This window comes from Athene noctua, chromosome 12 (genome assembly GCF_965140245.1).
Source record: "Athene noctua chromosome 12, bAthNoc1.hap1.1, whole genome shotgun sequence".
Lineage (NCBI taxonomy): Eukaryota > Metazoa > Chordata > Aves > Strigiformes > Strigidae > Athene > Athene noctua.
In genome coordinates, this window is record NC_134048.1 from 19,292,454 (window position 1) to 19,304,616 (window position 12,163).

A 12,163-nucleotide genomic window follows, 5' to 3' on the forward strand; every position below is an offset into this window, starting at 1 on the left:
AGGCAGTAAGAGGCTGAAGCGTTTGCTTGAAATGTCAATATTCTTCCAAAACAATTGCTTACTGGCTTCAAAATTGCATTCCCACCACAGAGGCCATCTTCTCTCTCATAGTTGGACATTAAAAAAAAAAAATCAAATCTCCAAAACCCAATTGGGCACCAAATGCTTGAAACAAACAGTTGCACAGAACACATGGAACTCATTTAAGCCTCAGAAATTTGGGGGAAGTCGGGGGACTCTTTCTCCCATAAAAGCACTTTGTTGTTTTGGAAGAAAACTGCTGCAATGTGATGCACAGATGAGTGAGCTCTTGCTTCTGAAATGACGCTGAGCAGCAGATAAGCTGATCTGACATGCTGGGGCACTCCTTGCAGAGCGCTGCCGGCTCAGGAACTGAGGCAGTTGCCTGCAGTGGCTCCTTCCCCTCACATCAGGAGGGGTGAACGAACCAGCTCTGTTGTGGCATTTCTTTGCATTTTATCCGAGTAATCTTGCTCACAAACCCAAGCAGTGTCCCGTGCAGCTCCAGCCCAGTATTTGCTTTCCACCCCTTTGGACCTGTGAGTGTCAGATTTGCTTCCAGGTGTTTTTCTTGAGCATCTTTGCGAAGACATCCAGTGAAACAAGGAGGAAGCCCTGTGAACAGATGGAAGGAGGTGCATCTTGTGTTTAAGGAAGAGGAGAAAAGGTGCCTTATCTCCACAACGTGGTTGATATGGCTGGGAAGAGAGCTGGGAACCAAAATGCTCTGGTGAGCCCACGCTAGCAATGCAAAGGAGGGGCTACACAGTAGGCATGGCCCAGAGCTGCCCCAAAAACGTGCTCAGGATAGGGTTTCATGGTTTGGAGGTTTGGTTTTTGGTGGTGGTTTTTTTTTTGTTTTTTGTTTTTTTTCTGGGATTTTTGTTCTGTTTTTGTTTCCCAAGGATTTCAGAAACCGTTGCAAGTGTTCGTGCCCTGTGGAAGGGAGCTGGGCTCTGGTTGTAGGGGCTGGCTGTGCACGGCCGCTGGCTGCCTGGCGTGGACCAGCCCAGCCTCCGAGGTGGCTGCTCCCTTGCAGAGCCCCCGCAGTCTGGTTTGCATTATGGATGAAGCTTTTAGCAAATTACTGCTCCTTTCTGCTCCGTTTCCATCAAAGAATGGGCAGAGGCTGCCCAGCGGTCTGAGGACAGATTTTTTTTTTTTTTTTTTTTTTTGAATAGAACACAGATTTCTGTTTTTTAGGTTGGTTTGTTAACACACGCTTGGCTCTTATCAGACTTCTGCTCTGCATCGTTTGCCTGACACCTCTCTTGGGGGATTTATTGCTGTCAGCTCGGACTGTGGGACACAGTTCCTCCTGAAGAAATGTTTCAGAGGAGCCTTTAGGGGTTTGGTGAGGCTGAGCCCCGCCAGATGCTGTGGGCAATGCCTGGGGTGTGCTCAGGTGGCCTTTTTTTGAAAGAATTTTGACAGAGGGGCAAGAGCTGCCACAGCTGATGGGAAGGGGTGTCTATGGGTGAGGGGTGCTCAGCTCACCCCACGGTCCAGAGCAGCCCCGCTGGGATCCCCCCCAAGACTGGGGTCGGATGTTACACGCAGGGCCATGGTTTTCAGGGAGATGGATTTTGGGGAACCCCTATTGCTTTCCCCTGTAAAATGAAACTGGCTGAAATGAAATTGTTCTGGCTGAACAAGGGAGAGCCTAGCTATGAGGCCATGCAGGATGGTGGCAGCAAACGCAATAGAGGAGGGAGAGAACCGAACCAGAAGATGGTTTCTCATTAAACTCTCAAAACCAGTGAATTGTCCCCCAAATATTTGTACACCCAGATATGGGGTAATACACATATATAGGCAGAAGTGGCCATGCCTCTTGCATTTTGTGCTACACCAAATGTGTAGGGTTTGGTCTGTCGAGGGAAGCGGAATGAAAACACTGTGCAGCATCTTTTGTTACACAAGTGCCTCCTGCTGTGCTTTAAATCCAGAGCTGTCCCAAATGGGAGCTGCCACCAGTGATAGTGATTTCTCTTACCTGCTGCTCTCATGATAAATGTGCTAGTGAAGCCTGACATTTAAAGGAGTTTTTGATCGAGGAATACGACATAATGGTAAATAAATGGCCAAGAAGACTGTAAGCGAGCTGATACCCGCATGCAGAAAGCTGTGGTCTCGGTGCCTCGCTGCCAGCCTTGGTTAGGGTGCGGGTGCTGGCAAAGCTGATCTGGGGGGAGGTTAGAGCAGCCCTTGGGCTACCTGCCACCCTGGCCTCGGGGGGACCTGCCCTGCCAGAGGTGCTCGTGTTTGCAAAAAGGCGTTAGCTAAATCGCAAAGCTTGGATATATTTAAAGCTTAACTCATGCAATATTGGGACCTCAGTGCATGTCATATGTATATGGTTTCCTTGTTAAATCTAGCAACAGGGTATTTATCAGGACTTGCTTTGGAGCTCTGCACTTTTTTGTGGTTTTGAAAATGAGAAAAAAAAAAAAAAAGGCATTTTATTGATTTACCCAGAAAACATGTTTAAAAGACCTGTATCCCTTGTGGGCCAGCCAAGCTAGTTAAGCTTCTCTGATCTCAAATATTTTTTGCTTCTATTTTTTAAACAAATATACTGATGTGTGGAATAACAAGTGTAAGCCATTTTCCAAATTAAAACACTTAGTCTCACAAACATTAAAGAGTAATCATGCCTCATCAGCATTGCTGTTTTGTGCTTATAAGAACTGCAGAAGCTATTTGATTATTTTTATTTTTTTTAAATAAAAGCTATCACCTAGTAATGAAAAACTGGTTTTCGGGTTTGCATGCAGTTGTGGACCAAAGGGGATTTTGTGTTGGACAGTACTGAAATAGCTTTTTTCAAACAAAGAAACAGAGAAAATTATTAACAAAGGCTTGTTAATAATCACGTTCATGCTGGAAAAAAAATTATTTAAGTGCAGGGCTGTTCCCCTGTGCAGCAGTCCCATCCCATTCTAGTGAGATCATCCACGCTATATAGAGTTAAACATGAAGCGATCACGATTTTAATTATCTTAATGCTTAAACACAACAACTCCTAGCAGGAACGTTTTCAGTGCTGTGTCGTGCTGCAGGCTGACACGATTTTGGGGTCTCACACTGGGGACCCCAGAGGTTGGGGGGGGCGGGGGGGGGGGGTGGTGCAGGAGGAACTTCCAGCCCAGGGCTTCTCCAGGCTCAGAGCCGTCGCAGTTGTGTGGGTGCGGGATAATTCCTTGTATGACCAATTTCACATGTACAGTCTATCTTTTCACGGATATTTAAATGCTGTTATTTGGCAGGATAAATGATTACTGTAGTAGAGGTGATATTGGATGGAGCAGAAACTTGGATTTTTTTATAAGGGCTTCTGATTCTCCTGCACTGAGGACATTAAGGAGGGAGGCAGGGGTAGCAGTAATAGAGGACAAGAACATGTCTCTTGTACTCAATTCATTCACAGTTAGCACCAGTGGCTCTCAGCTGCTATTTAGAGGTCTCACATTTCATTTCTCAGTCCCTCTTCTCTCCTTTTCCTTCAGCTGGGAAGCTCAGAGGAGCCACAGCAACCTGGCTGCCTTTTTCCACTTTCCTTGTGACGGGTCTGGCAGGGTGTGCTTGGCGGCAGCTTTTGCCAGAGTTTTCTACACATACAAAAATGTGCTGGGGAACCGCATCGCTCGCAGGCGCTGTCCTTCTTGCGAAGATTTACAGCGTAGCCTATAGGAAAGGATGGTCCCTGCTCCCTGCCTGCACTGCAGACCCTGCTGCCTAATGACCCAGGGCCCTTCGCGGGGATACTAAAATATTGTTGTGCTCTTTTGTTCTGACACTTTCCTCCTTTTCGAATGTAAGATTTTACCATTTTTTTGAAACCACAGAGACAGATTGAAGGCAGCCCTTTGAATTTGTTAAAAGTTTGACTGCAGGGTTCCTTCCGACCCCTGTGCTAATTTTTAGCAGAGCAGGAAACATTAAAAATAACCATGAGAGAAGATTTCCTAACTCAGAAGGATTGTCCTCTTAATAATCTCTGGCTTCGTTTTCACTAGATCTTTTTCCCCCTTAAAATTCCTGTAACGCTGCTAGAGCAAGTACATCGCTGCCAGCAGCAGTAATGGCACTGGAGGAGGAAGGCAGAGGGTCAGTTAGCCAGGCTGGCACCGAGGCTTTCTCTGAGCAGGGGTAAGGGATGTTATTGAAAGAGCTTTTGCATGTGAATCAGAGCATGCAGGCTCCACATCTTCCCTTTTTATTGAACTCAAAATTGTTCCCAAGCCTTCAGCTGATCTCAGCGTTGGGTGAATCTTTTTTTTTTTTTTTTTTTTTTCAATGAGAGGTGACACTTCAGTGCTGTATCTCAAGACGTCGGAGATTCTACTGTGAAACAAAACAAAAAATAACCAGAATTTGGTTTAGAACATACTTGAATGTAGCCCCTTCCTCTGAAGTTGAAATGTTGCATGGCCAAACCAAGGCGTGCAGCAAGAGTGTGATGTAACAAGCTCTGCTCAAGCTCCGTCTTATCTGACCTGTGTCTGCATTCCCAGCATCATTGTATAAATACATATCATTAAATAATATTAATGTATACCGTAAAATACATATCATTATATAAATAATGTTCTCACCCGGGTGGTGGCAGAGGGGATGCACCACGGTTTGGGTCGTGATGCCTGCAGGAACACCATGTGCCTACGTTACTGTTTGTGAGGGGTAAAACCAAGGCAAGTAATTGCAATTATCACTCACGCCAGCTCCCTGTCACAGCTCTCCCCGCTAACCCAGCTCCTCCCACCCTGGCAACCCGAGGGCTCCAGCCAGATGTTGCAGATATATATTTTCTTTATCAAACTGACAGCAGCGTTTCCTCTTTTCTCTTCAAATGTGGAGGATGCCCCACAGAGCTGCGTTGGCCTGGCGCCAAGTCCTTACTGGTGCATGGTTAGAAAATGAGATCTGAGTTGGTTATCAGCTAGGAGTGGGCTCTGACATCCACCAAATGGTGTCTGTTGGGACCACATCAGTGTCCTCTTCCTCAAAGTAACCAGCATCGATGGGTTTTGTCCCGCTTGGCTGGTGCGGTGCTGGTTTTGGTCAGAACCATGTTTTGGGGGAAGTTGATTGAATTTTCTCTCTACTTTGTCTTAAAGCATCAGGTTTTTTCCTAGGCAGAAAGTTCATCCCCTTTCTACGTGGTGAGCATTTAATTATGTAAAGCGTGATTGCTCTGCGTGTGATTCAGAATGAAAGGCTTGTAATCGAAAGTGGGCAAAGGCGTGAATGAAATTTATCCCTAGGCAAAAAGCACAGCATGAAGCCACTGTGATGCTGTCTCTTACTTGGGTCCTGTAATGGGGTGTCCAGAAAACTCACCTTTTTCTTACACTTTGTGCTGGTTGTTTAAGTGGAAGTTATTTTTGTCCCCCCGGTGTGAAAACTTCTATAGAGGTGGTTTTTGACTGGTGGAATTAGTTGTTGTTTTCCCATTCCTTAGTTATCAAATACACTAAAGCTCACCTTGTCTTTAATTAAAATGGCATGGAGCAGAATTAAAATAAAAGAAAGTAATGATCTCAACACATGGATGCTCCTGAAAGTTGCAGTCAAGTAACCAAGCCCAGATTTCAGATGCTCTCTCCTACTTCGCACATTCGATGCTCTGGCTGCTCTCAGAAACCCAGCCTGTGCCCACACAGACATTTGGCTGGGCAGGTAGAGCAGAGTCAATTAAATCTCCAGCCCAGACTAACAAAACATTCAGAAGTCTGAGTTAATCTTGTCCATTCAGCGGTGCAGCTGGCCGAGAGCTGCTTTGAAAGCCCAGTGGATATTGTTTGTCTCAAGCATTAAATGCTTTCCCTCAAACAAACATCCTTTGAATAGGCCATTGTTTTTCCTTCTGGATGTCCCTTTGTGGACTGATACAAGAATAGCTAAAAGCTGATGACTTGGTTTTGTAAATTAAAAAAAAAAAAAAATATTTCTGGGACTTCTACTCCTTTGAGAAGTTGAATGTGCTGCAAGTTCTCTGCTTGGGTCCCACATCTTGTCCTCTGGAGGTCAGAGAGTTGCATCAGGAGCTTCAGGTGAATCACCTCAGACGATCATGGTTTGAGGGAAGAAGCTCCATGGATCTGATGCCTTTCCCAGCTGCTATAACATAAGGAATCAAGGTGTGATAAAGTATAGAGGGGGTGTTAGGGGAAGAAGTAGTGGTTTGGTTGTGATTGGCAAGCCTTTGCATTAACAGATGCAAATGCATTCGTTTATATTTTTCATTACCACTACGTAGCAATTGTGTACTGTTCCTTATGAGAAACAATAAGCATCATGTGAACAATATAACCAATGTTTGGTCACTTCAGAAATCTCATGTGTAAAGAAATCCTCCTTTCTTGTCAAGTGAAGATGGCGTGCACAGCTCCCCCAGTTCTTATAACACAGGTAGTGGTGCCCTGCCCAGGATTTACCTCTTTTTCCTAACAGGAAAAATGTGTTGTTTTATATTCCAAGCCCCGTCACCACAGCCACTGCAAACTGATTTATTCCTTATCGATGGCCAGAGCTGTGAGCTGGAAGGATGCTGTTTTTAACACAGCCTTTGGGCTTCTCTTACGCACCTTTCTCTTTTTTGTTCGATTTCACCATCACATATTGAAGCTGAATTTAAAAAAAGGTTCACCCTAATCACTTCCCTAAGAAATGCAAAAAACTTTGATGCTTTATCATTGTGTTATACCGTAGTGCAGACTGCGTTTGCTTCAGGAGGTCCTCCCGGTTTACAGGGCTGCAATGCAAGCTGTTTCAGCCTAGCACGTCTGCAGAAGGAGCTGGGAAGGTGTGTGTGTGTCACACACGTGTGGCCATGCAGGGCAGACATAGGAGGGAGCAGGTGCTGATCCCAAGGTACCATTTTGCAAGTGTAGTCCTTGAATTTGCAGTAGGCGGTAACGAGAGCCAGGCTGGGTTGGGTTTGAGGTCACGGCAGCAGTCAGCTGTGCTGCCGGGACAGGACAGGGATGTACTGTCCACACAGCCCACGGCTCCCTCCGGAGTAAATCCTTGCCTAGCGAAGCACGTGAGCACGTGTTGGAAATCTGAGAGTGAATCAGGTGTCGGAGGGCTTTGCTGACTCACAACCATCGTGCCATGCCTCTTCAGGAGTGCTTTGCAGGGCTGAGCCTTCTTTGGGTTTAAATGAGGAAAGGGTTTAAGTTTTCGGGCGGCAGGTCATGGATCGGTGGAAATGCTGCTCTGGGATGTACTGAAACTGTTGGGTTTTAAACACTTCTTTTCATCCTGAAGTGCCTGTGCTGACAGCAGGGGCAGCCTTGGCTTTGTCTGTGGGCCTTAGAGCACCCGTGCTTCCTCTCCCCACATGCATTCTTTCTGAAAAACAAGGTTTCCTATGGTCCAACATGTTCAGTGGCTTCACGTTAGTTAAGGGCTGTATGCCAAAGACAACGGGGAAATAACCATTTATCGTGTTGATTTACCATGCACTCCTGCAGCAACCCTAGAAAGGGGAGACCTGGGGAAGAACTGGGGTGACCAAGCGCTTGATCATGCAAATGCAAGCACGTTCCCAGCTTTGTATCAATGCAGATGAGCAGAACATGTAGGTATCAGCCCGCAGGGCAGATGCGCCCTTTCTTCCTCCACAGCAAGACACCTCTCCTCATCCGTGAGACTGGCCATTATGGGCTGAGGGTGATAGCTGATTCCCACATCTTGGGTAAAATGGTAGAGTTCTGGCAAGTCCTTTTGCAAAAACAAACGGTTCAGATCTGAGGTTGATGTGAAACACTCCCGGGATCTGCTCAGATTAAGTAAATCAGGCATGTTTTACCGCTGCTCTTTTAGTCTTTAAAAACCTCAAGGAGTCCCGAGCACTGTGCTAGAGCAGTGTCACCTTATCCCTGTCACTAATCCTGTCGCTTCCTTTCACGCTCCTTCATATTCTGCATATTGTTTGACACCTTTTACTGTACTTCTGTGAAACCTTCCTGCTGGATTGCATGGATGAAGGATTAGGTATATAAGTAACATAGCCAAAGACTGTACTATACATAAGTAGAGCCTGTTTCAGAGCATGACTGATATTGCTATGTTTGTAAATTGATGATTTTATTTTATTTTTTTTTTTTTTTTAAATAACACTGTCTTTTCCTTCCCTTTTCAGGGGCCTCTTGGTTTGGATGGCAAACCAGTAAGTAGCACCGAGTGCCAAATGTAACATGTCTTTATTCACACTGCTCTGTAATAGATAGGCAGAATCTCAACTATTACTCATGTATTACTATATATATAACTGGTTAGGAGAAAAAAATTGTATTTAGGAAAATGATCCTGTGGTCTGTAACTCACGCAAGTTTAAATTCTGAGCCAGAACTGGCTGGCAGAGCTAGAGGTGAGCTTTTCTTTACCTGTCAGCTCATCTCAGCTGCTTCGCCCCCTCCTGCGCTAGCTCAGCTAGCGGAGGCTTTGCAGATGGGCATCAGGCCAAATTTGAGAAATAAACTCCGGTAGCACCTTGGAAGAAGCAAAGTCAGTAATCTTGGTTGCATGCTCCTGGCACTACAAAGTGATATCATAAAAATAATTGTTCCCAAACTGGGTTCATTTGCCTTCAAAGGAGCCCAGGTGGGAACTGCTTGAGCCAGCCTGGTGTCCATGCAATACTTTGTGGAACAGCCTGGACTTCATTTTATGAGCTGATTTCTTGACTTCATTTTTGCTTGGAAGCCCTTTGGATACTCAGGTGCTCCACTCTTTTCTTACTTATGTTATGCAAACACAGACTTCTTTATTTTTATGCTAGCTGAACACTAGCCAGCTTCTGTTCCTTTGGCTGGACGGTTGCTACAGGAGGTCACAGCTCTGTATTTTGTGTCGAAATCCAACTCTCTCCCACCACGTTCACTAGAGGGCACCATTTGAAATCTTTTCAAGCTCTTGTCCTAAACCAACTGTGATTTTTCGAAGTGGGCAGAAGTTGAAAAGTTACTGCAGGTACTTACTACTGGTCAGTTAGGGAGTGTTGTATTGTAGCTGCACATTGTTGTGGTTGGTTTTTCTCCTACGGCTGAAGATGACAAATGTGAGTAAAGAGAAATCTAGAAACAGAGGAGTGGAAAAGAAAAACAGAAGGCCAGCTCACATCCTGTGCTCAGGGCTTGGCTTTGAATTAACAAAACCCCGTGACGGAAGAGCAGCCTAAAGCCCAGCAGCACGCTCCTGTGCCCGCTGCCCTCGGCAGGCACGTGGATGCGAACGGCTACGAGTTGTGTGTATGCACCGGGCAGGAGCGAGACCTCTGAGTGAGAGGCGGGGAAAATCTCAACGAAAAAGCAAACTTATCAAACGACCAAACTCAAACCAGACTGTTCATGATCTCTTCCATGAGAGCAAGGGGCCAGCAGCCTTGCTTAGAGCCAAATTAACAGCAGGAGGGATGTGGCGCAGGGATGCAGATGCTGCTGCTTTCGGCCGCTCTGTTGACCTTCCCCCGTGCAACCCGCCGTGTCCTACTTCAGCAAACACCATGAATTAGGCTGAACCTCAAGATTCAGTATTTTTCTGTGCTGGAAGAAGGATGTAGAGCAGGCACATCAAAGCGTTGCTCTGTCGCTTCTCTTTGGGGCTGCAGCGTGTCTCTGCCTGCCTGTCTTACAGAAAGCTGCTTAGAGAGAAGATGACTTATGTCTTCAGCAAATAGGCCAAAGAAAGCAGCCCATCCTCCTTGTTTATTTCAAACAGATGTATAATTGTTGTAATGATATGCTGAGCATGTGTTTTTCTAGAAGTGATTTAATACTTCAAGAAATCTTTTGCATCTATTTAGTCACATGTTTGTGAGTGGCTGTCACGCTGCCTGCCCTGCCCCGTCCTTCTCCAGTCCTCTGTCCTGGCAAGAGCAGGCAGGACCTCGGTGCTTTTTTTGGTAGTGTGCTGCTGATGTGAAGCAGTGTATAACTTGAAAAGAATAGCATGCACGACTTAATTCATGTCTGCTATTATTTTGATGAATGCAATCTCCTTGATTTTGATGTTGTGTGCATTGATGATTCTGCTGTTTCGTAACTTAGATCCTTCTTATTTATTTCCAGGGACCTCCAGGACCAAAAGGGGAAAAGGTAAAGACTGCATTAACATATGGCTTTTGGGGAAGCAGCTGCATGTCCTCTTCCTGCTGTAATACTCTCAGTTCAGGTTATCCCAATATGCCAGCATGATGTTACCACTGGGTTTTGTTGGGACGTAGAGCTGTGACAGCAAGTTCTCAGGTTGCTCTTGGAAAAGCCCTGGGAAGGGGAGGGCAGAAAGAATTTGCAAAAATGTAGGAGGAATAAATGTGATGGCCTTAAAGCTCATCCATGCTGTAGGGTTCCCGGTAACGCAAGAGTGGCATACAACTCTCTTCTTGCCTTGCTCCAAGAGCAGGGCTGTGGGCTCCACTGCTCTGTGTTTGCATGACATCCTCCCATGAAATTACAGCAACTGAAGAAGGTCATTACTGTACTGAAAGTGATGTTAATCCTCGCATGTGTAGGACATAAGCAGTTGCTAGGGGAGCCTTAAGAGCTGGAAACAATCCGCTATTTCTGATTTATTATCTGTTTCATTGCCTGCCAGGGCAGAATCATTCCCTATTGTGTTGTCTTGAGTCCTTCTCCTCCCTGGTTTTGAATACGTTAAGCAATAGGACTCTTGCCACTTCCCTTGTGTGCTGTTCCCACGTCCAGCTGACCCTACGCTCGGTCCTTCGTGGTTGAAATTTGAACTCTAATAGCTGACCCTTGCTGTTTTGCCTGATGCACAGGGTGAAGCAGGGGACATCGGCCCGAGGGTAAGTAGTGACACAGATCACAGTAGTGATTTTTTTATTCTAAAATCAGGTTGGGTTTAGCCACTGCACAAAATAAAGTTGCTGCAAAATGAGGTACGGTTAACAGTTCTCAAAATGCTTCATTTTGCCATTGGAGCTTTTCATGGTGGTGGTTTTCCTAACTTTGACTGTGGGGAAGTAAGAGTTGAAGACCTTCAGGTACTTTTACTGGACTTTCCTATCCCTGATTCCCTTTTCCAGTGTCAGAGGCAGACTCCATGTTTCTCTCCAAGCTCTGCTCCTTATTTGTTGGCATTAGAGCACCAGTATGTGGTGGGAAGACCTGGTGTCCAGCATGATGTTGTGTAGGATGGAAAGTTCCTCCTCTCTTGCTGAGCTACCCACCTGGAAGTGTGGTGGCATGCAGGCAGTATCTAGGCTGCCTTTGAAAATAAAGGGTTTAAAGTAACTATATGATGAGGGGAAACTGTTTTGGTTATAACATATAGAAATTAATGGAGTTTTGTGGAAATGGCTTTCATGGGGCTGCATGAAGTTGAGATTTACTGCAGTGCATCAGGATAGGTCCCCACAGGGACAAGGGGCATGTGGCTGTCCCACGGTCCCCGCGGCGGTGCTGGCAGTGGCAGCAGGAGCACAGAGCCTCCCATGTTGGGGATGAGACAGGAGGGCTCGCCACGAGGTGTGGGGTGTTTCCGAGGTGGGCTCTGTCGCAGTAATGGAGGTGTGGTTGACCATGGATTACAGGCACCTGCTGGAAGCCCCCCGGTGGGGATATGCTGGGATGTTGGCGTTGGGGCAGATTCAGAGCTGGCATCCGAGAGTTGGCTGGTCAGTTTAGATGCGGTTGCTGGAAGTGTAGCCAGGACCTCAGTGGTTAACATTGGGCAGAGATGCCTCAGAGAGATTTTCCTTTTTTCCCTTAGAAGCTGTTAAGTCAGTTTTTGAAGTTGGTGTCATTTTCTGAAGCAGCTCCCAACCACCTTGGGTGCCTTCAGAAATGTCACTCTTGGGCTCTGAGAGCCCCTAAAACTTCTCCGATAGATTTATGCCCTCCATGGCTAAGGAGGGGCTCAGCAAAAGGTCCTAACTTTGTCTAAGTGCCCGCCCATGTACTCAGAAAAGGCTTTAAGAGGTGATTCAGTAGCACATGGGCGTGAGTTTTCGCTCCTTGGCCAGGGCTGTGAATGACTGCTGGCTGGCGAGTCGGGCGATGCCAGAGGAGATGCTGCTCGGGCTCCAAAGCCCCTGCAGACTGTGCTGCCAAGTAACACAGAACCCACCTCCTGCCGTGGCTCCTCGTTGCACTGCAGGAGATGCTCT

The 12,163-nt window shown here is 46.3% G+C and overlaps 1 protein-coding gene across 1 annotated transcript in view; it reads left to right on the forward strand.

The window, feature by feature from the left end:
• The window catches only part of COL23A1 (collagen type XXIII alpha 1 chain), a 190,985-nt gene that overhangs the window by 157,354 nt on the left and 21,468 nt on the right, over positions 1-12,163 (forward strand). The window contains exons 6-8 of the mRNA XM_074916332.1: positions 8,174-8,200; positions 10,101-10,127; positions 10,814-10,840. Coding sequence (XP_074772433.1) covers positions 8,174-8,200; positions 10,101-10,127; positions 10,814-10,840 — 81 coding nt within the window. The remainder of the gene's footprint in view (positions 1-8,173; positions 8,201-10,100; positions 10,128-10,813; positions 10,841-12,163) is intronic.